We start from the raw sequence: 23,764 nt of genomic DNA, 5'->3' as shown, positions 1-23,764 counted from the left end.
GGTCATGGAGTGGCCTAGTCAGTCTCCGGACCTTAATCCAATAGAAAACCTATGGAGGGAGCTCAAGCTCAGAGTAGCACAGAGACCGCCTCAAACCTTAGGGATTTAGAGATGATCTGCAAAGAGGAGTGGACCAACATTCCTCCTAAAATGTGCGCAAACTTGGTCATCAATTACAAGAAGCGTTTGACCTCTGTGCTTGCAAACAAGGGTTTTCCACTAAGTATTAAGTCTTTTTTGTTAGAGGGTTCAAAACTTATTTCCCTCAATGAAATGCAAATCAATTTCTATCTTTTATTTAAAGTTATTTTTTAGATTTTTCTTTTGATGTGCAATCTGCCACTGTTGAAATAAACCTACCATTGAAATGATACTGTTCTGAGACTTTTCATTTCTTTGTCATTGGACAAACTTACAAAATCAGTGAGGGGTCAAATAATTATTTCCTCCACTGTATATATATAGATATATATATATATAGATATATATATATATATACATATATACATACAGTGGAACCTCGGTTCACGTACAACTCGGTTCACGACCAAAAAGATCGCCAAACTTTTGCCTTGGTTCACAACCACACACTCGGTATATGAACAAGCCAGGTTCCCTTGCCTGCCTGCAAGGCACACACATATATATACACACACACACACACCTGTAAGTCTAGTTCAGTTATATGCATGTGATTAGTATGGGTATTCTTGTTACTGCCATCAAGAACTAACTAATGGTGCCATTTGGTTCAAGTATGTCTAGTAGCAAGAAAATTTGGGTATGGATGGGACATTCTCTGTGCCTGGAAAATGCAATACAAGATATTCGTGTTAGGCAATTTTAAATTAAACAAGGCGGATGGGAATTTGTGAAGAATATTGCACAGTTACAGTATTTTTAAACTGAAGATCAAGCTGGTGGTGTTTAGCTTAGGAATTTAAAAGAAAACTGCATATTATCACATAACATAGTATCTTATAATACAAAGAGGAAAGGTGTTCATTTCACCCATAGCCATTGTTTTTTTCCCTCCCGTATTATGAATGCTGTGTAGGTTTTTTTTTTTCCCTTCTTGATATTGAAAAAAAGTGTTGTGGCAGAAGTTGCAGTTGTTTTAGCCTTCAAGTCATCACAAGCTGCCAGGTCAATAATGGCATGCTGACTTTCAATATTTACTATATACACTGTGTTTCACTCCAAATTATTGTATTTGTAATTTTTTTGTTAATCTGAATAAATTTAGGCTGATAAAGAAAGCACAATGTACACAGCAAACATCATGCAAAAGACTTGTACAGATAAACTATTTACCCGAGATTCTGCCTTTGTGTTTTCACAATATTTAGAACACCAAAAATAAATGTACCCATTTATAAATTAGGCTTAAAATAAACATCTAAAATCAATCTCAGTATCACAAATCCTACCACATTTTAAAATTAATTATGGACAAAAACAAGAAAAAAATACTTCCAATATAGTAGTGAGGGGTAAACAATGTTAAGCTTACCTTATGGGTTAAATTTAGATCTGGGTCCATTTTTATCATTTCCCAGCTACCATAGCCATACTCATAAATACCTATTAAAAGGTTTGAGTCATCTTCTTTGCCCCATTCAACATCAAAATGGGCTGCTTTTGAATGACAAGGGATTTTGTACCTGTAAATAAAGGTTTGCGTGGATTTGATTAAAAAAGTTTAACAAAATGTTCTAATAATTACCTTTTTAACATTCCTTATTGTACAGAGTCCAAGATACACAAATGATCCTAAAATGGCAACCAAAGTGTGTCAGCTTATTACACATGACTAAACCCCTTGCATGTGGATAGAATAGGTAACTCAGGGCCAAAAAACACTAAAAATATTAAAATGACTGAAAGGTTCTGCTGTAACTTTACATAAATTCTGGGCAAGGTGAAAGAAGATTAATTATTAACAAGACTAAGTTTACAATATAACACAAAAATAAAATTACAAATTAGTAATAATTGTGTTTCCAACAGATATTATTGCAATCTTCACCTTTTTCTATCTTCAGCATCTGCTGGAATGGATTTATGCAAAGGAGCCAATTCTTCTTCATGAGACATGACCAGTTTTGCATTGACCTGGACACCTGAAATTCGAAATGTGGGTCCCTTTACTTTACCTCTTCTGCCTCCTGCAGAATGGGATGGGGAGAAAGTTAATTGCAGTTCTTGTTGCTATCAATAAAATCCCACAGCTAATTAAACATTATTATTTAATAATCTTCAAAATGAATTTCCAAATGCCTATTTAAAAAAAAAAAATTTTTTTTTTAGCAAATCACCTAGTCAATGCGTATGAATTAACACATGCAATTAAAATATGTACACTGGTTTAAGTACTCTTTACAGGCAGAAAGTTACCAAGCTTAATTATTATACAAACAAAATCCAAAAAAATGAAACCTTGCATCAAATTATACCTTTCTACAACAAAAACTATCCCAATTCACTTTTACTAGAATAAATACACAGTACAAATATAAAACCTTTAGTAATCTCAAACACACACACACTAGCTATGATTGAAAATTATTTGTTAGCAGATCATTGAAAGTCGCATGAAAATTCACCTGTAGTAAGTGACACAAGCATCTTTAAATAGGCTAAATTTGGTATTTCTGAAGAATAAATGATTTCTCCATTGCTGCATACCTTTATTATCCCTGGAAAATTACACTGTAAAGTGAAGCTTTCATTACAAATTTAACTTAATCTGATTTAACTTAATTTAATCATTAACTTAAAACACAAGTACCAAACACTCCCTAGCAGTACTAATTATGTGTACATTTCTACATTATTTCTCTTACATTCAACTCAATGAATAACTAAACACAGTTTTCATTGAAACAAATAGCTTAATGGAGCGAAACACCTAATTAGTTTGTAAATTTCACATAATCAATTAGGAGCCAATAATTTAAATTAATGGACAATGTGCTGCACATTTTCTGGAGAGTGCGTCTGAACCTAATCCCAATCACTGCTGATGTGAATTTTTCATGTTTTTGCTCTGGTTTCCTCCAATACACTCAAAGCAATGTAGTTAAGGTTGACTGAGCATTCTACATCACTCCTGTATAAAATGTGTAGTGGCACAAATGTGCACTGAAATGGCTTGGTTTAATTCACATAGGATACATCCAACCTTTCAGAAGATCAAAAATTAGACTGCGGTGGTCCCTAAAGTCTGATTGATATTGGACATTTAGTTATAATGAAGTCAAAAACGGCCAGCTCAAAAAAAAAACCAGGGATGGGTACATAAACAAAATCACAAATGAATCACCAAAATTAAACAAAAAATATCAGATACAACTGTAATGCACAGAATGATTATCTCACTGAGTTTATTACCCCCAGTTCTCTCAGCACCTGATGAACTTTCTCTTAGAGCCTTTATACAGCCATTGTGCACTGTTTCAGCCAACCTCCTAAGATCATTTTCTGATTTATCGACAAGCTCAGCATCACGTGCAATGGCATCAAGTCTGTAAAGAGACAATAAAAACAAACAATAAAAGTAATCTCTTTTCAACAGAGTAAGTGATCTGTAGTAAATGCAAACAATCACACAATTAAAATAAAAAAACAGAAAAGAAAAAGACACCAACCTTTCAAGAGGCCCACCGAATTTTTTATAACTTTTAATGAACCTGAAATGAAAATAAAAGTTTTATCTTCTTGAATTGGATATTTTTAAGTGTGTCAACATAAGAACAGTGAAAAAATGATTATTAAAAATGCTTTATTTACAACTACATGTAAAACCAGGCACCCCCAGCATTCTAAAAGAAGAAATACACCAATTTCTTTCCACTGAAAACAACAGCTACAGAAAGAAAATAAGAATAGTTTAACAAATGATTGGTATTTGATGTTGTAGACTGGAAACAGATGGACGATTTGTTACTACTTCACTAGTTTTGGCTTTGATTCCTACTTAAATTTCTTGTAAATAACTGGAGATATTGGCTAGCATGATTGTTTGAAGAGACCATCTATTGTATGCCTAGGTGAAATCAAATACTTATTAATTCTGTTTGAAAAAAGCAACAAAAAAATGTATATTTAAGATTTCATATCCATTTTGCACAAAATGTTCCTGTATATTTTACAATTCAACAGGCTGTAGACTCACTTCATAAAAAAACAACCTACACATTACAATGGCTTTCTTGGAAAATGTACTGTAGTTTTCATACACAAAATACTTCAATAAACAGACAATCTAAATGGAAAAACATGACATGGAATTTATTATATAGAATATGAATAATGAAGGGTGGCACGGTGGCGCAGTGGGTAGCGCTGCTGCCTTGCAGTTAGGAGACCTGGGCTCGCTTCCCGGGTCCTCCCTGCGTGGAGTTTACGTGTGTCTGCGTGGGTTTTCTCCGGGCGCTCCGGTTTCCTCCCACAGTCCAAAGACATGCAGTTTAGGTGGATTCTAAATTGGCCCTAGTGTGTGCTTGGTGTGTGGGTGTGTTTGTGTATGTGTTTGTGTGTGTCCTGCGGTGGGTTGGTTCCTGCCTTGTGCCCTGTGTTGGCTAGGATTGGCTCCAGCAGACCCCCCCGTGACCCTGTGTTCGGATTCAGCAGGTTGGAAAATGGATGAATAATGAATGAAGGACAGAGTGAGAAATCAGCAGGAATAAGCAAAACATATTCAAACTTTACTTCTTGAAAATTATTTTATTGGCATATTATTACAAATTTTTCTTCCACGTTACATCAGCTGTACATGTCTAGGGGCTAATTCCAGCAAAACAACTAAAAAAGTACATTAAAATACAAAGCATATGGTACAAACTTTGCAGTGTGTTGTGCTTTGCCTGCAATGCACAATTAATTCCTAAAATAAATAAAAAGAATTTGGATGCAAGCATCAGTAGGCTTTGTGCCCTAGGAACCAAGTTACCCGAACTATTCTACTGTATAATTTATCAGTAATTTACTGCTCTGATACTGATCTTTCTGATCATAAAATACGTCATTACAAAAGCAAACAACAAGAATTCATAATTCATTTCAGAATTATGGTATTTGAGGGATCCTCTTCAGTGTCTCCCTCTCTTGCATGATTTGGCTCAAAAACTATTCAGCACACTCTCATCTCATAACAGGCTTGAGTTTCCAGTTTGGTATTTTTCTGTATAGCTATAATAGCTCTAGATCATCCTCACGAAACTGTGACATAGACACCCACATACACAGACAGACAGACATCATAGAGATATATCGTTTTCTGTATCAACGGACCCTAAAAAGTCGAGAACCAGAGATCGAAATTTTTGACAAATCTAAAAGTTGTCACTCCTTCCGCACAGCCGATAAGTAATGGAGGGTAAGGGCTAGTGGTGCAATGGATCAAAAAACTCACGGTTCAGATCGGACCACGGTTTTAAGTCACAGATCGGATCAATTTTCGGATCACCAAAAAAAAAAAAAAAGACAAATTTAACTCTCCATTTATTTAGTTAAGGATTTTTTGCCCATTAAAAAACATTCAACTCAAGACTCATTCCACTCAATTATATAAATACAAATTAAGGTGCAATATAGGGCATGATAACTATTGCTATTGATAACTAACTAAACCTTTAATGTGGACACAATAAAAAAACAACTTTAAATGCAATTTAAGGCATCATTGCTTCTTACTTTGAACATGGAGAGAGAAATAAAAACTAGCTTATGTCCACATCATCAAAAAAGAAGAAAGAAAGCAAAGCAGACCTGAGCTTATAATTTCAAATTTTTTTTCAAAAACATGAGTATGTCTACATTTTCTGGGGAAACTGTAGATCTCTTTGCTGTAACTATGTCCCCTGCTGTTGAGAACACCCTCTCGATAGGCACTGAAGTGCCAGTACAGGGCTTTGTGTCTCCCACTCTACTGTGATGCATTGAGCGGTCACGGTCACATAGCTTTCTGTTGCCCTGGAGGTCCACCCGTCTGTAGTTTTGACCACAGAAGATACCTGGGACAGTTCAGCCATAACTTTTGACTTTTGCTGCTCATACATACTTGGGACGATATTGTCACTGAAATGAGTGCAAGATGGAATATCATATCGTGGCTCAAGCACGTGTATCATATGTTTAAACCCTTTGTTTTGCACAACGGAATATGGCCTCATGTCTGCAGCAACAAACACCCCAATAGCTTTTGTAATAGCTTTAGCCCGGTCTGATTGGGCTGCAAAGGGCTGCTTAAATGCCGCGGATATCTTTGGTTGTTGCACAGCCATCGTCTTGGGTCCTGTCACATCAGGGTGGTGTCGTTTTAAATGAGTGGGCATGCCCCACGTGTTGCCAGTCTCATAGGGCTTTTATCCACCACCATTTTCCCATCAACATATTTAACAGGGAAGCCAAAATGCTCCCACACGAGACTTAAAATTATACTGGAGGTTTGTCGAGCTCCTCCGCTTGAAGTGCTACAGCTGGCCATGACCACACATATAAAGCGTCAAACCGGACAAAGATCGAGCAAAAATGTGCGAGAGAGGTTGAGTTAATGCGCGAGAGAAGTTTAATTGCAGTTCAGTGCGCGAGAGCTACCTAGTTAGCGCGAGAGAGGGTGCGACAGACGCGCACAATACAGTGGAATTTTTTTTTTCTCGGACAGGAATCGGTTCGGATCACGGATCAACAGTGATCTGTTGCATCACTAGTAAGGGCCCCAACTTAAATACAAACTCCAAAAAGAAATGTGTTTGGATGCAATATGCTGGGAGTGGGGTATTTTTTGATGAATGTTAAAGGCTAATCCCAAACTAAATTAAGATTTCAAAAAAAAGGGTGCAACAATTAAGCTCAGAGGAAAAGTCACATTATTTTTACTTTCATAAATTAACTGAAACTGTCTATCAATTCTATAAAAAGTGCTTGTGTCAAGTATCCCAGCAACCCGCTCAAGCTCTCTCGCTCTCCTACTCCGTGGCAAGCATAAGGCTTTGATTGTGCCTTTCATATCATATTTTTTCACTGTGTTTAAAAAGAGAGCAGCTTTCAGAAGAGCCCTTTGAGCTCATTCTATGACAGACTGGCACCAAGTTCAAGGTTGTATAAATTGGGCCAGGTGCTGCTGACCATTGACAGGAACAACTGTACCCCTTTAAACTTGATTTATGTAATGGACACTGCTGTAATAATTACAGATGATTTCAAGAACATTTCAACAAGAAGTTTTTTTATTTCCCAATCCATTTACTGGACTCGCCGAACTCCTACACAAAGTTGCAAGGGGCAAAAAGCCTATCCAAGCAATATCAAACACAAGGCAGGAGTCAACAACAGAGTCTGTGCCAAAATATTACTGCAAAAACCACAGAATGCAAAAATTAAAATCTTTAAGCAAATTTACAGCTGTGTTTCCATTTTGGTTCATTTGTGTTTTCAACAACGTTGTCAAAATATTTCAGCCATCAGTTAATTTTCTGAGCTTAAACTATGTCTTAAACTATGGGCCACAGACATCTGTGATTGGTCACCAACATGATTGTATAAAAAAAAAAATCACAAAAGTTCATCCAGTTTTTCATTCTGTGCAGAGTTAATATGCCTGCTGCTGTTTATCTAACTTTTTATTGGGAGATTATGTAAAACAATGCCATTGACGCATTACGAAGAGCTTTTTTTTCTGTGGCACAAAAATATAGTAACTGTTCCTCAACTTCCATCTCACAACCTATTAGATATTTATTCTAAGACTTATAGCAAAGATGTGTACAGGTGCTGGTCATAAAATTAGAATATCATGACAAAGTTGATTTATTTCAGTAATTCCATTCAAAAAGTGAAACTTGTATATTAGATTCATTCATTACAAACAGACTGATGTATTTCAAATGCTTATTTCTTTTAATTTTGATGATTACAACTGACAACTAATGAAAGTCCCAAATTCAGTATCTCGGAAAATTAGAATATCAATTAAGACCAATGCAAAAAAAGGATTTTTAGAAATGTTGGCCAACTGAAAGGTATGAACATGTACAGCACTCAATATTTAGTTGGGGCTCCTTTGGCCTGGATTACTGCAGCAATGCGGCGTGGCATGGAGTCGATCAGTCTGTGGCGCTGCTCAGGTGTTATGAGAGCCCATGTTGCTCTGATAGTGGCCTTCAGCTCTTCTGAATTGTTGGGTCTGGCGTATTGCATCTTCCTCTTCACAATACCCCTAAGGTCAGGCAAGTTTGCTGGCCAATCAAGAACAGGGATACCATGGTCCTTAAACCAGGTACTGGTAGCTTTGGCACTGTGTGCAGGTGCCAGGTCCTGTTGGAAAATAAAATCTGCATCTCCATAAAGTTCGTCAGCAGCAGGAAGCATGAAGTGCTCTAAAACTTCCTGGTAGACTGCTGCGTTGACCTTGGACCTCAGAAAACACAATGGACCAACACCAGCAGATGACATGGCACCCCAAACCATCAATGACTGTGGAAACTTTACACTGGACCTCAAGCAACGTGGATTCTGTGCCTCTCCTCTCTTCCTCCAGACTCTGGGTCCTTGATTTTCAAAAGAAATTCAAAATTTACTTTCATCAGAGAACATAACTCAGCAGCAATCCAGTCCTTTTTGTCTTTAGTCCAGGCGAGACGCTTCTGACGCTGTCTCTTGTTCAAGAATAGTTTGACACAAGGAATGAGACAGCTGAAACCCATGTCTTGCATACGTCTGTGCGTGGTGATTCTTAAAGCACGGACTCCAGCTGCAGTCCACTCTTTGTGAATCTTCCCCACAGTTTTGAATGGGTTTTGTTTCACAATTCTCTCCAGGATGTGGCTATCCCTATTGCTTGTACACTTTTTTTCTACCACATCTTGTCCTTACCTTCGCCTCTCTATTAATGTGCTTGGACACAGAGCTCTGTGAACAGCCAGCCTCTTTAGCAATGACCTTGTGCAACGTGTCAAAGGTCGTCTTTTGGACAACTGTCAAGTCAGCAGTCTTCCCCATGATTGTGTAGCCTACAGAACTAGACTGAGAGACCATTTAAAGGCTTTTGCAGGTGTTTTGAGTTAATTAGCTGATTAGAGTGTGGCACCAGGTGTCTTCAATATTGAACCTTTTCACAATATTCTAATTTTCCGAGATACTGAATTTGGTACTTTCATTAGTTGTCAGTTATAATCATCAAAATTAAAAGAAAACATTTGAAATACATAAGTCTGTGTGTAATGAATGAATCTAAATATACAAGTTTCACTTTTTGAATGGAATTACTAAAATAAATCAACTTTGTCATGATATTCTAATTTTATGACCAGCACCTGTATAAGAAAGGGCCAGAAAGGAGAAACTGAGAGGTGAACTGTGGTGCTAGATTGACAGAGAAGAAAAACATGTCCTGAAGACTGTTAAATTTAACTGTAATCAGCACATGTGACAAGGTGAAAATTCACAACAGTGCCTTGAAGAATTTCTCTCTATTTCTATGGTGTGAACACAGAGTCAGGGTTTTGAAAGCACATAAAGCATACGGGAATCAATTTTTCACTACAAAACAGTCTGCGTTGAGGGGCACATGCCCAGTGCAAGTGAATATTTGTGTTGTGTGTATAGAAATTAAAGAATTTCATGATACTAGAGTTTGCAGTTTACATCATCTATGTTGCCCTGGATTTGAAACAGGAAACAATCTTTAAACTGCAGATGTTAAAATCCTGAAATTCACACATCGGCAGTAAGTACACAGGTGATAATTAGTAGTCACTTACAAAAATGACCAATGAAAACTACACCTTCCACAGTCATATTCAACAAAAATGGAAGATTTATCTAAAATTGAAGGGTGTGGATTAGTATTAAAAGAAAAAGACTTAAGCACCTTCTTATTTCAGCATCACTGAAACCTTTAATGTTTTCCCGAGGAATTGTACGAGGCCTTCCTCTTTTCTTTGGATGTTTTCTGCCTGAAACAGAGTCACTATCAGACCCAGAGTACCTCCTGTTTCTGCTACGACGTCCTTCGTTTCCATTAAAACTTATCTGTTAAAAACAAAAACAGAGTGTTAAATTGCTTCCCTAAACTTAAATGACTGAACCTCCAAGACAACTTAGGACTTCTTTCACGTAATACACTGCTATGAATATCTATCAGAACATTTTAAATACCACTATTATTTTCAAACCAAAGTGATCCAGTTCAGGGTTACAGGGTCCTGAGCATTCAAAATAAATTCTAATTTATTTTGAATATATCTACAGCTTTTGGATACTCAAAAGTTAATAGCTGGCACATATGCTTCATAGGTCTTCCAGAAGATTACTTATACAAGTAAACATGGATTTTTAAGAAAGCAAGTCTCTGCCTTAAACAGATTATTTACCAAGTCCTGGTTAGGTGTGTGCATGTAAACACATTCATTGTAAATGGCTATACTGTATAATGATTGACAAACTGGTAGCTGTCCAGCAGAGCAAAATGCAATGCATAAGTTAGCTATTAGTGTGCCCATTTTGTCGGTTTTAATGCCATAAGTCATGCAAAGCCATATTTTCGGCAGCGATTCTGTCAGTCACCTAATGGTCAACTCCCTTTGCTTATCGTTAACACTAGAATTACCAGAGCTTACGAAAAAACTCGTAATTCCGTCCCACCTTAAACTGCTTCTTAAATCCCTTCACACCTCTCCGCCAGCGCCCTTTGTCTTCTAAATGTGCTGATAAAGAGAAGCTAGGAGCAGCCGGCTATTCCATTCCCCCACCAAATTAGAACGTGCACAAACTTCTCTCAGCTCATGCCTTGATTGAGTATCTGGGAGTGAAGTGGAGTTTTAGAGTGGAAATAATAGATCGTTATTTGGAACACACGCATTTCATGTCTGTTCCGTTTCTACAGTAATCTGTGTCAACACATTGTTAAAACAGAAACTTTCTTTATATTCTAGTAGTAGATGACAAAATGTAGGCATAAACTATATAATGTATGAAGCCTGAAGTCCAAATAGCAAAGAAAAATTTTCATAAAAGGTTCAAATATAACACAACAATTGCGCTTTTATTCAAAAATATAACTGCAGAAACAAAAAGCCGCTTTAACATGCGACATTGACAGCAGTCTATTATAATTGCCTCCGTGGTGTAATAGAATCAGTTCTTACCTTGGAATGAAAAGGTCGCGAGTTCGATCCTGCACCCCTCCATTTTGAGAAGTAAACTGCTCTTAGTCTTACTATTTTAGAATAAAAGTATACATTTGATTTCAGTCTGTAACAGCCGGTGCAATTTATGATCCTTGTAAAGGTTAGCTTTTTTTGTTAATTCACTTTTCATTCTCTCAGTCGCGTTCAGAATCAATCCATACAACTCCATCTGAAACGGCTGTTTTCACTAAAGACTCGCTATAGCTCTGCGTTGTACCACGATGCATACTAACGCCCCCCCTCGCAACCTCCTCCCAACCGGGTTCTGACACACAAACGCTGGCGAAGTATGCATCGTGGTACACTGCAGAGCTATAGCGCGTCTTTAGTGAAAACAGCCGTGTCAGATGGGGTTGCATGGATTGATTCTGAACGCGACTATCTGCGATACTCCATCTGGACCTGCTATATGCTATATGCTACACCGATCCCTCTCCCACCTGGACAGAGGCAGTGGTGTTGGAAGAATTATGTTTTTGGACTTCTCTAGCGCCTTCAACACCATCCAACCTCTGCTCCTTAGGGACAAGCTGACTGAGATGGGAGTAGACTCACACCTGGTGGCATGGATCGTGGACTATCTTACCGACAGACCTCAGTATGTGCGTCTTGGGAACTGCAGGTCTGACATTGTGGTCAGCAACACAGGAGCACCGCAGGGGACGGTACTTTCTCCGGTCCTGTTCAACCTATATACATCAGAATTCCAATACGATTCTGAGTCCTGCCACGTGCAAAAGTTCACTGATGACACTGCTATTGTGGGCTATATCAGGAGTGGGCAAGAGGAGGAGTACAGGAAGCTAATCAAAGACTTTGTTAAATGATGTAACTCAAACCACTTACACCTGAACACAAGCAAGACCAAGGAACTGTTGGTGGATTTTAGGAGGCCCAGGCCCCTCATGGACCCCATGATCATCAGAGGAGACTGTGTGCAGAGGGTACAGACCTATAAATACCTGGGAGTGCAGCTGGATGGCAAATTGGACTGGACTGCCAATACTGATGCTCTGTATAAGAAAGGTCAGAGCCGACTATACTTTCTTAGAAAGTTGGCGTCCTTCAACATCTGCAATAAGATGCTGCAGATGTTCTACCAGGCGGTTGTGGCGAGTGCCCTCTTCTATGCGGTGGTGTGCTGGGGAGGCAGCATAAAGAAGGACGCCTCACGCCTGGACAAACTTGTTAAGAAGGCAGGCTCTATTGTAGGAATGAAGCTGGACAGTCTAACATCTGCAGCAGAGCGACGGGCACTAAGCAAACTCCTGTCAATCATGAAGAATCCACTGCATCCACTTAACAGTGTCATCTCCAGGCAGAGGAGCAGCTTCAGTGACAGACTTTTGTCACAGTCTTGCTCCACTGACAGACTGAGGAGATCGTTTCTCCCCTACATTATGCAACTCTTCAATTCCACCCGGGGGAGTAAATGCTAACATTATTCAAAGTTATTGCCTGTTTTTACATGCATTTTTATTACTCTTTAATTTAATATTGTTTTTTTGGTTTTTTTGTATCAGTATACTGCTGCTGGATTATGTGAATTTCTCCTTGGAATTAATAAAGTATCTATCTATTTAGAATCCTTAGATTTATATTTGATATCACTTTCATGATGAAATGCATTAAAGTATGTATGTTACATTTTACAGATAAATTGTTAATTTCGTTTAAATAATGAATACTGTTAATAATTACACACATAGGGGTGACACGGTGGCTGAGCGGTAGCACTGCTGTCTCGCAGGGAGTCGCATCACTGGAGTTCCCTGCCTGGAGTTTGTATGTTTTCCTTCTGGGTTTCCACAGTGTGCTCCGGTTTCCTTCCAAAGATAAGCAGATTTGGTGACACTAAAATGACGCTAGTGTGTATGTGAGTGCTTGTATTCATCTTGCGATGAGCTGATGCCTGTTCAGGAATTGTTTCAGCCTTGTGCACAATGCTCGCTGGAATGGAAAAATCCCTGGATTGATGGATTTAATTATTAAACATCCTTTTAAGAGATACTGCGGTAAGGTGTCATCGGAATTTAATGGGGGTTCCCGGCAATTCACAACACAGCAAAGCCAAACCAGTTCCCGCTGTGATAATATCTCGCACTGCCACCTAGTGGATTCCTCCAGATTTCCATAAAGTACACATACAAGTATAAACAGTAAAACGCTTCCGTAGCAGGAGCGTCCGCTGCAGCATGCGTCGCATCGCGTTAAGTATAAACCCGGCCTTATTGTTGACAAATGTGATTAGCCACTGTATGAAGGACAGTACCCAACACTGGCACACATTCACCCAGAAACAATTTACAGTCACTAATCAACATAATTTGCACAACTCTGAGATGGGTTAATTCTACTGCCTAACTTTACATCCCCTATGTCTAATATTTACTTGCATATGTACTCTCCGTGTAAAGTTTGCATGTTTTCTTAGTGGGGTTTCTTCCATTTCCTCTCCCATCCAAAAGACTTGTCAACCAACCAGACTGGAGACATTAAACCGGCTTTTGGTGAATATGTGTTGCTGCACCCCAAACTGAATTATATTATGCAATTTAATAAAACAAAGTACACTTCTAGCTGCTTCACTGAAAACACTGACAAGACAAGGTGACTTTGCATGAAGGTACAATTTACAAACTGGACCCAGTGTTGGCTGGGATTGGCTCCAGCAGACCCCTGTGACCCTGTGTTCGGATTCAGCGGGTTGGAAAATGGATGGATGGATGGACATGTAGCAACTATATATGAGGTCACTGACATATCAAACATAACAGGGGCAAAAACATATAGGCTTCAATATAGGTACCAGCCCAACAGCAGCAAAAGTATTATTAATAATAATCTTCAAACTAGAGTAGCACAGGAGATACAGACATGTCAAAATAACAGTAAATGATTAACATGTCAACCCTAGCCTTTTACCATATTACTAAAGGCTAAAGAAATTCAAAGTATAAGCATCTCTCAAATGGGCTTAAATTCTTAAATTTAAGCATCTCCACATGTATTTGTTACAGTTGTTAGAGAAATGTTATAGCTATGAGGTACCCATGATAATTGGTATGTCACTTTGCAACTCACTGAAGGACTCATTAATGTAAAATGATCAGTAAGCCAAAAAAAGTTACTGTTCTTTAAGATTACTGGGATATTAGCTAAATGGGATGTCATATTAACCAACTTACAGTCAACTGGGTCTGTCAGACTTGCTGACTATTGTTGCTGATCTTGTCGCCATGTCAATTTAAACAACTGAAAAAAAATTGGGCACGTCACATTTAGTGACGGTGTGCTGGCCTTCCAGCAGTGGTGCTCATTCTTTTTTTTGACAACTAGTAATGTGCAGCCTGCTACAACCGGCACTGTATAAAGGCTTAAAAACTACACCAAGTTCAGCAGCAGTCTCTGCCCTTTTTTCTTTATCCCTTCTGTCATGTATAAAAACCACATCAGACAGACAAGCATCTTTTTTAATTGTAAGGTTTCAATCACCCACATTCCTTATTCATTGTCATTGCATTATATGCACTGTACTCTCAGATTAGCATTCACTGAATGTTAGCGCTCATGCATACAGAGGCCAACCCTACCAAAAAAAAAACAATCAAACCCATTTGATTTTGTTGGAGCAAGTCATGGACTAATTAGAAGTTAAGTCGCCACGCATTTCAGGGGAACAGGCAGCAGGCTGCCGACTGCCTCCAACATGCCAAGATTATGTAAATGAAGGCTAAAACTGAAAACAGATGGAAAAAGTCATTATGTGGCATAGTCTTAAGACAAACCTGTTTGGCACACTTCCTCATCCTAGGCAGTAAATATATTTCTTCTAGTTCCTTCTGTCTTTCTTCTTCTTCTTGCCGTCGTCTTTGTTCCTCAGGAATAATATCTTCCCAGCTCTTCACATTTTTGTCACTATCAAGACTTATTTCTTCATCTTCCATGGTTGAAAAGTTTGCAACCTAAATGGCAAAAGAAAAAATGGAAACGGTAAAAGGATTACAATATTGTAAAACAGTCTAAAATAAAGAAAACATGAATGAGTTTTCACTAAATCTTTATGTGTTAGTTGGAAGAAGATTAAGTCAAAACATGCAAATCATTCTGTAAAACAAAACAAAGTTAAAAAGGTAACTCAGACCTTACCGATACCCAAAACATTATATTTTAGAATTACTGCAGTGTATTTTCAACACAGTTTGGAAATAATCTTTCAATTTTTTAAGACAAGAAATGTTAATTATTTTAGAATGCAAATTAGCTTAAAAATCACAGAAGTAGAAATATCTGTTTTAAACATTTTATTTCTTCGCCATCCTTTAGGAGGACTTTTCCAAACTGTGACATAAAAAACAAATGTTGCTCATATACATTTTTAAACTGATTTTGAGCAGTTTAAAGTCTTTTTTCTTGAGATTGTGGTCCACAGCTCATGTCAAAAAGGCCACTTTTTAAAAATAATTGCCACACTTGCAGCTTAGAGAAGGGACATAGTATGTGAGGCCGAAGTGGTTCCCGCGTGATTCGGACAGTCCTCAATTAAGGGCACAGGTGAGGAGCCGTCCGCATCCATAATTGGCGCCGGGAGCTACTAATTGCCACACCTGATCCACGTCCCCGTAATAAACAGAAGTGTGAGGCGGCTAGGAGAAAGAAAAAACGGACGAAGGAGAGAAGGCAGAAAGCAGGGAGGAGGAAGCCGGTGCATAAATGAGAGAAGGTGCTCAAAGTAGAGAACATCTGCAGCTGAACAGTGAGCCTGGGTGTTTGGCCGGTACGCCGAGAGCAGGCAGTAGTGGTCGCTCCCGTTGAGCATTATTGAGGAGCAGGAGTGACCGGAAAGAGAATGGCTCACCGCATAAGGCCGGGAAGGCAGCAGGAGTTGAGACTTGGGATGTGAAAGCTCCAGTGTGAGTGCCCTGGTCACTGGGGAGCCCAAGTCGCAGTCAGGCAAAGCCCACCAGAGCCAGGGATCGGCAAGGCGAACAGACCAGCAGTAGAAGGTAGAAAGAAGGTCAGCTGCAGGTAAGGTGGCTCCCCTAGTGCATAGCCTTAACAGGAGAAGCAGGGGAGTCACCAGTAAAAGGTGGCACCAGGCTTTGTTTTAAAAGACTGCTTCCAGCCATTGTTTTAACCTCATTGTTTTTAAAAGGGTTTTTTTTTCTTTTGGATTTTAACCTCCACAATTCACAGCTTTTTATTGGATTTACTTTGAAGCACTGCACTATTTATTTGAACACTGTTTTGTTATTGCTGTTTTTAATAAAAGCACTTTGCACTTTTTGCACCATCCCTTTGCTTCATTGTTGTGCCTCATTGCCTAGCTCATCGGTAACATTACCGTTGGTGTCAGGTTTGAGAGCTCCCAGAAGCAAGATGGGCGCATGGAGCAAACCTGCATCATCACAGAGATATGCTATTAGGATTCACAAAGAGAAGATAACTATCAAAATATACAGTGCATCCGGAAAGTATTTACAGCGCATCACTTTTTCCACATTTTGTTATGTTGATGCCTTATTCCAAAATGGATTAAATTCATTTTTTTTCCTCAGAATTCTACACACAACACCCCATAATAACAACATGAAAAAAGTTTACTTGAGATTTCTGCAAATTTATTAAAAATAAAAAAATTGAGAAAGCACATGTACATAAGTATTCACAGACTTTGCTCAATACTTTGTCGATGCACCTTTGGCAGCAATTACAGCCTCAAGTCTTTTTGAATATGATGCCACAAGCTTGGCACACCTATCCTTGGCCAGTTTCGCCCATTCCTCTTTGCAGCACCTCTCAAGCTCCATCAGGTTGTATGGGAAGCGTCGGTGCACAGCCATTTTAAGATCTCTCCAGAGATGTTCAATCGATTCAAGTCTGGGCTTTGGCTGGGCCACTCAAGGACATTCACAGAGTTGTCCTGAAGCCACTCCTTTGATATATTGGCTGAAGTTATTCTGTACGGAGGAATGGGCTAAAATTCCTCTAAGCCGGTGTGCAGGAATGATCAAAAGTTACTGGAAACGTTTAGCTGCAGTTATTGCTGCAAAGGGGAGTCACACCAGATACTGAAAGCAAAGGTTCATACACTTTTGCCACTCACAAATATGTAATATTCGATCATTTTCCTCAATAAATAAATGACAATGTATAATATTTTTGTCTCATTTGTTTAACTGGTTTCTCTTTATCTACTTTTAGGACTTGAGTGAAAATCTGAATATGTTGAAGGTCATATTTATGAAGAATTATAGAAAATTCTAAAGGGTTCACAAACTTTCAAGCACAACTGTATGTAGTAGATCCATCAGCATCTGGCTGAATTATTACCCCACCCAAGTTCCCTTTCACAGAGGGTCATTCTTCTTGGTGATTTCAAGATCCATATCGATATTACTACATGTAAGCGGAGAAATTAATTCCTATCCTTACTGGACTATTTTCACTTTATGCAGCATGATGATTTTCTTACTCATTCTGGGGGTCGTATACTGGACTTGATCTGCACATCTGGCTTATCTGTTGGGAATACTTATAGCAGTGATTTGGAACTCTCTGATCATAAAGCAGTACTTCTCACGGTGTCACTATCCCTCCTTTTACCTGTAAACATCAAGTATCATTCAGAAACCTTAAAAATATCTGTCCTATCCTTGCTAATTCAGTTTCTGATCTGATTTTCTGTCTACACCTATTCCATCAACACTAGATAGCCTTGTTGACTACTATAACACAGCTGTTCTTTCAGCATTAGATAAAACAGCTCCTTTAAAGCATAAGGTTTCCATTAAGCACTCAGCTCCATGGTACAATTCAGAGTTACAGTCTAAGAAAGCAGCTGTCCGATGCCTTGGGAGAATGTCACATAAGACTGGCCTCAGTGTGCATATCCAGGCTTTCTCTACCCATCAAAGAGCTTATAGGGATGCACTAACAGCAGTCAAAAGTACACAATATGACAGAGTAATAGAAAGTGGCCATGATAACCCAAGGGGTTCTCTGTAGTTAATAAACTACTTTAACCTGCATCTGGCCCAATCACCTCCTCTACAGAAGTCTGTGAAAAATTCCACTACTTTTTCCGCAATAAAACTAAAGATCCAAATAATTCAACTAACATAAATCCATCATCTATTTATATCTTTTCCTGTCTTCCCACTCCATCCATCCATGACCTGCTTTAGAAGATGAGGCCCACTACCTGTATACTGGACCACATCCCCACCACAATTCTTAAATCCTACCTTCATGCCATTATCCACACTGTTACAACAATAATGAATACATCCCTTGACAATGGATTTGTGCCAGCCACTTTTAAAGTCACTTCTGTAACCTCACTGTTAAAAGTGTCTGGTCTTGATGTTAACAATCTTAACAATTTTTGGCCAATTTCTCACCTTTTCTGTCAGAAGTTCTTCAGCATGTCACAGCCTCCCAACTCACCAATTACATAACTTCTAATAATTTGATGGAACCCTTTCAGTCTGGCTTTGAAACTGCTCTGCTTTGGATAACTAATGATTTGCTAATGACAACACACTCTGGACAAACCATCATATTAATTTTGTTAGATCTTAGTGCAACATTTGAAACTGTCAGACATGACATTCTACTGTCCAGAATAGAGAACATGCTGGGTATCACTGGGTGTCAGTGTTTTAAGTCCTATTTTTAAGTCCTATCTGACTGACAGGCAAGAGTTTGTTAGTCTTGGCAACAGCAGATCTAGCTCAGTGCCGGTCACACAAGGGATTCCTCAGGGCTCCATCCTCAGCCCTTTGCTCTTCTGTATCTATATGCTTCCCCTTGGCCATATCATTCATAGCTATGGACTGGGTTATTTTTATGCAGATGATACTCAACTCTTATTTCAATGTTAAAAGTAAAACTTCATCAGGGCTTTCTCAGCTCACAAATTGCCTCAGTGAAATTAATACCTGGATGGAGCAGAACTCTTTAAAATTAAACTGCAACAAAACTGAACTCCAGCAAATTGGAACTAAAGCACAACTTAAGAAAATGAGCTCCTTTCCAGTCACTCTTGACAGTGATCTCATCAGACCTTTTTCTAATACATGGAATTTTGGTGTCATTTTTGATTCTTCCCTTTACTCCACCCACATAAACCACATTAAGAAACTTTTATTACTTTCATCTCTGAAACATATCCCATGTTGGCTCATTCCTCTAATTTCCTAACGCTGAGAAATTTGTCAATTTTTTATCACACCCCACATCGATTATTGTAACTCTCTTTTGACAGGTGCCACTTCAAATCTTATATCATAGCTCTAGTTGATTCAAACATCTGCTGCAAAAGTCCTAAAATAGAGTAGCAACAGGAAGCACATAACACCCATCTTGCTTTGTCTCCACTCGCTCCCTGTGTCTTACAGAATTGAATATAAAATTCTATTATTAACCTACAAAGCTTTAAATGGATGCGCACCAGACTACTTCAGTGTCCTTTTCCATCACTATGGTCCTGTTCACCCACTAAGGTCCTCTGATTCTGGCAATCTTGTTGTGCCCCATACTAACCTGCACTCTATGGGTGACATGGCCTTTAGCTGTATAGCATCCAAACTTTGGAATGACCTCCCTAAATTAGATTGGCACAGTCCATTCTTTACAACTTAAAACTCATCTCTAAAAGAGGGGGTTTAACTTAACCTGCCATTCTGCCTCCTCATTCAGTCTTCCTCTCTGTCCAGATACTCTGCATAATTTTTGTGTGTTATAGCGCAAAGGGTGTTATTTGCTAGGCTTTCTTTTTGTATTGAATTTAGTATTTTACCCAGTTTAATGGTCTCATATGCTATTTAATGCCTTTGTATATCCTGTATCTATGTTTTAATGTTTGATTCAGGAAACATCTGTATCCAATGTTACATATACCTATTGTTGAATATGAATAATATAAATAATGTTGCATCAGTGCCACAATGTTTTCCGAAATGTACTATACAGGTCATAAAATGAGTTATTCCAAATATCATATATACCTATGTCTCTGTTTTTTGTCAGTGCAGCTTTGACATCATGGACCATAAGGTGCATACTAATTCAGTGTGAGCAGAAACACTCAGTAAAACTGAACAAAAAAAAATTCAATTGACGGTGTGATGCAAAGAAGGCAGATTCGCCAGCGTTTGTGTGTCAACTTTTATCCCTCTAGATCAGAGAATATCTAGTTGCATTGTTTCAAAACACCACTCACATCTACAGTTATGCCCAGTTTCAGATAAAAAGTAACCGCATCAGATCTGGGATGGGGGATGGGTGTTGTATCGTGATCGTGACAGAGAGTAAAAGTGGGGAAAAAAAACCGCAAATTATTACAAGTACTATAAATTTATTTGTCCATTCTGAGGCAGTGGGGGGGGGGAACAGTATAGCAGGCTGCTTGCAGCTTATTGACACATTTAGAAGACAAAAGACGATGACAGAGAGGTTTGACGTGATTTAAGGTGGGCCAGATTTACAAGGTTTTTCGTTGGCTCTGGTAATTCTACCGTTACATGCACAGACTACAGGAACTGGGGGTGGGTGTTTTAGGAAGAAGCTCTGTGGGTGTAGCCCAGAGACCAGATTTCACCACCATTCACTCTTTAACTAGTTGACTCTAGATGTGTATTCTCGTTTGAGAATAACATCTGGTCCTGTAAGACTATTTTATGATTAATATATTTTGATATGCATAAAACATCCAGTCTCCTCATCCCTATTGAGTTTTGGATGTATATCCTTGTTGGTAATAAGCAACACAGTGAAATGAGGTAATCAAATTTGGGTTTGGGCTCTATGCTCACTCCAAACGTTCTATATCTTGCATACTTGTGTGTGTGTGAGTTGTGAATGACGTATTATAGGGATAAGGTCATGCTACAGCATAATTACATAAACAGGAATATCTTAAACTAAAAATACTATTTTAAAGTTCATGTTACATGTGTATGACTAAAGATTAAAACATACTAATCAACTATAAAATCTGACGAAAAGAATAAGCAAAAAAAAAATCAATGCACGAAAGAACCAAAACATATGCAAATTCAAATTTACAAGGCAAAAATTAAATTTAGCTTTTTGTTAACTATGTTTTCAAAATGTCCAACAGTCTCACATGTTAGACTGAGAAAAACCAAGAAATGTATTTCCTTTATTCTTGCTATGCCTCACCCACCTTGATGTGCTGTGGTGTGAAAAAGAGAGATAAATTCCTCTCAAACTATGGCTCATACATGAGTCAGAAAACCAAAATATCTGACTCCAATAGTGATGCATGCTAATATTAAACATGTGAAAAAGAGCAAGACAAATTCTTAGCATGGACTCGTTTCAACTCACCCTCTGTACCATGTGAAGGTGAGAGATGCATGTCTCCTGTACTATTTTCCCTGAAGGATGCATCTTCTTCTGCTTAGATCTTGACTGTCTACCTACATTTTCTGAAACATTGGTCTGTTCTAACTCTATAAACTTTGCATTTAAATCTATTGATGTGCATTTGTATTTGAAGCCAAATACAGAAGATATACATATGGAATTAATCTGAATAGGTAAAATCATGTTTAATGTATTTGTGAGGTAATGTAAGGGGCTATACAGGGACATTTAACTATATATGATTTTTCACTATATTTAATGCTTAAAAACACTTGCATATGATAATGTTACACAGTATAATTGCATTAAAAGCCTTACTATAATATCTACAGAAGCCAGTTTTGATTCTACAATAAGTAAATGTGCCTAAAAGGCATAAATAAAAATACTGTCTCAATTTGAGAATGGAAATAGAGAAATCATGGAAAATTTAATTGAGATGCTTCTACCTTAAACTGTGATAACAGTTCTTCTCCAACAGTGGAAGGACCAGGATCATTCTCTCTGGTTTCAGCTCGTTTAAGAATTTCATCAATGTCCATTTCCTGAAAATTAAAAATTGTACTTAAATTCTGAGTCAAGAAGTGGAATAAGAATGTATACATTTTATACAACACAATTTACAAACCTGTGGCTCCTGTTCTTCACCTTCTTGCTCTTTAAAAAGTTCCTCAGCACCAAATTTCAAAATTGCAGAAAGTTCTTCCTTATTGAAAGGAGTAGAGCTTTAAGAATAAAAATCAAACAAACACAGCAATTATGTGGTGAATTTTATTAATCCAAGACTCTGACCCAAATACTGGAAAATACTGAGTTCTACCTTTCACTTACAAAGTGACAAACTTGGGGGGACACTTACATTCATTAAAGGTTTAAAATATTAATCACCTTGAAGGAGCAGACCCTGTGTGAAGTACAGTTTTCCCAGTTGTATCCATTCTTTGAATCACAAGATGATCCAGTACCATCTTTTTCTTTGCCCGCTCAATGATCTCTTCTTCTACTGACCCCTTTGTTACAAGTCGATAAATATTAACCTATAATTCAAACACAAAATATAAAAATATAAAGGAAAAAAGTTTAATCAGATAGGTTGACCTTTATTTGTCCAAAGGGGGAAATTTGGCTTTTTACAGAGGCTCATTCAATAAATAAATAGGTAAATAAGTAGGTACATAATTAAATATACACACACACTTTGGTCTGAGCACAAACCAGAACAACTATAAAGCATTAAAATTCAAATGAAAACTTCAGACTTGGCTGTCATAGTCACAATGAGGCATTATGTAGACGTACTGCTGTTGGCATAAAGGAGCCCAAGTTGTGTTTCTTGACACACTTCTGCTGAATCCTAAAATTGAGCTTTCCCTTTTGATTAGCTTGTTGATTTGGTGGGCCTCTTTTAAAGTGATGTTACCAGCCCAGCACACCACAGTGCAGAAAAATCACACTGGCCATCACAGAGTTATAGAAAATATGAATGATGTCACTTAAAGAAACACAGGCTCCTAAGGAAAAAGAGTTAGCTGTGCCCTTTCCTATGAAGTTCCTCTTTGTTTCAAGAACAGTCCAAATCTGTCATTATTATGGACCCCCCCCAAGTACTTGTAGAGTGAACCACCTCTATATTCACTTTCTTAGATCACTTAACATTCAAAAGGCTCAAGAATTGAAAATGGTGTACAGGTCGAGAATCATTCTCTTTGAGAAATGTATTTGTCAGTTTAAATTATCATGCAGCGCACTGAAGATCAAAATGAGTTATTTAATGTAATAAATGTTTAAAGTTACAAACATAAGGGGAAAGGGCAGCATGCAGTTTGTTTAAGTATTCATTCCTAGATTTTAAAATTTTGTAAAATCACGTTTTAAGCATGTATCATCTTGGCACATTAATTTCAGATTGTTCACGTTAACTATATGACACTTGTGCAACACACTCTTCATATAGTGCTGCAGATTTTCAAACAGGACAAGATCAATACTTTGTCTCAGATACTGTAGAACATTCCCCATTTTGTCTTAGAGCCATTTCAAGGTTACCTTGGCCATGCTTTTACCCTGCTAAAAAATAATGTTCGCCCGAGCTTCTGTTTTGTTTTTTTTTTTTTATAAAAACACTGAACATGCTCTCATTTAGTATTTGCTTCTATTTTCCATTCTTCTTTCATTTT

The 23,764-nt window shown here is 38.0% G+C and overlaps 1 protein-coding gene across 4 annotated transcripts in view; it reads right to left on the bottom strand.

The window, feature by feature from the left end:
• The window catches only part of chd1 (chromodomain helicase DNA binding protein 1), a 181,755-nt gene that overhangs the window by 34,536 nt on the left and 123,455 nt on the right, over positions 1 to 23,764 (bottom strand). For 3 of the 4 annotated variants that reach the window (XM_039758926.1, XM_039758925.1, XM_039758927.1), the window contains exons 20-28: positions 22,476 to 22,624; positions 22,216 to 22,312; positions 22,037 to 22,132; positions 14,981 to 15,157; positions 9,875 to 10,035; positions 3,651 to 3,692; positions 3,394 to 3,527; positions 2,030 to 2,168; positions 1,514 to 1,664 (exon numbers count right to left, since the gene is read on the bottom strand). In XM_039758926.1, the coding sequence (XP_039614860.1) occupies positions 1,514 to 1,664; positions 2,030 to 2,168; positions 3,394 to 3,527; positions 3,651 to 3,692; positions 9,875 to 10,035; positions 14,981 to 15,157; positions 22,037 to 22,132; positions 22,216 to 22,312; positions 22,476 to 22,624 (1,146 nt within the window). The remainder of the gene's footprint in view (positions 1 to 1,513; positions 1,665 to 2,029; positions 2,169 to 3,393; positions 3,528 to 3,650; positions 3,693 to 9,874; positions 10,036 to 14,980; positions 15,158 to 22,036; positions 22,133 to 22,215; positions 22,313 to 22,475; positions 22,625 to 23,764) is intronic. The other variant, XM_039758928.1, reaches the window with a different exon arrangement.

Source organism: Polypterus senegalus, chromosome 7 (genome assembly GCF_016835505.1).
Source record: "Polypterus senegalus isolate Bchr_013 chromosome 7, ASM1683550v1, whole genome shotgun sequence".
NCBI classification, from domain to species: domain Eukaryota; kingdom Metazoa; phylum Chordata; class Cladistia; order Polypteriformes; family Polypteridae; genus Polypterus; species Polypterus senegalus.
The sequence above is the reverse complement of the archived record's forward strand: the minus strand, read 5'-3'. Positions and strand labels throughout refer to the sequence as shown.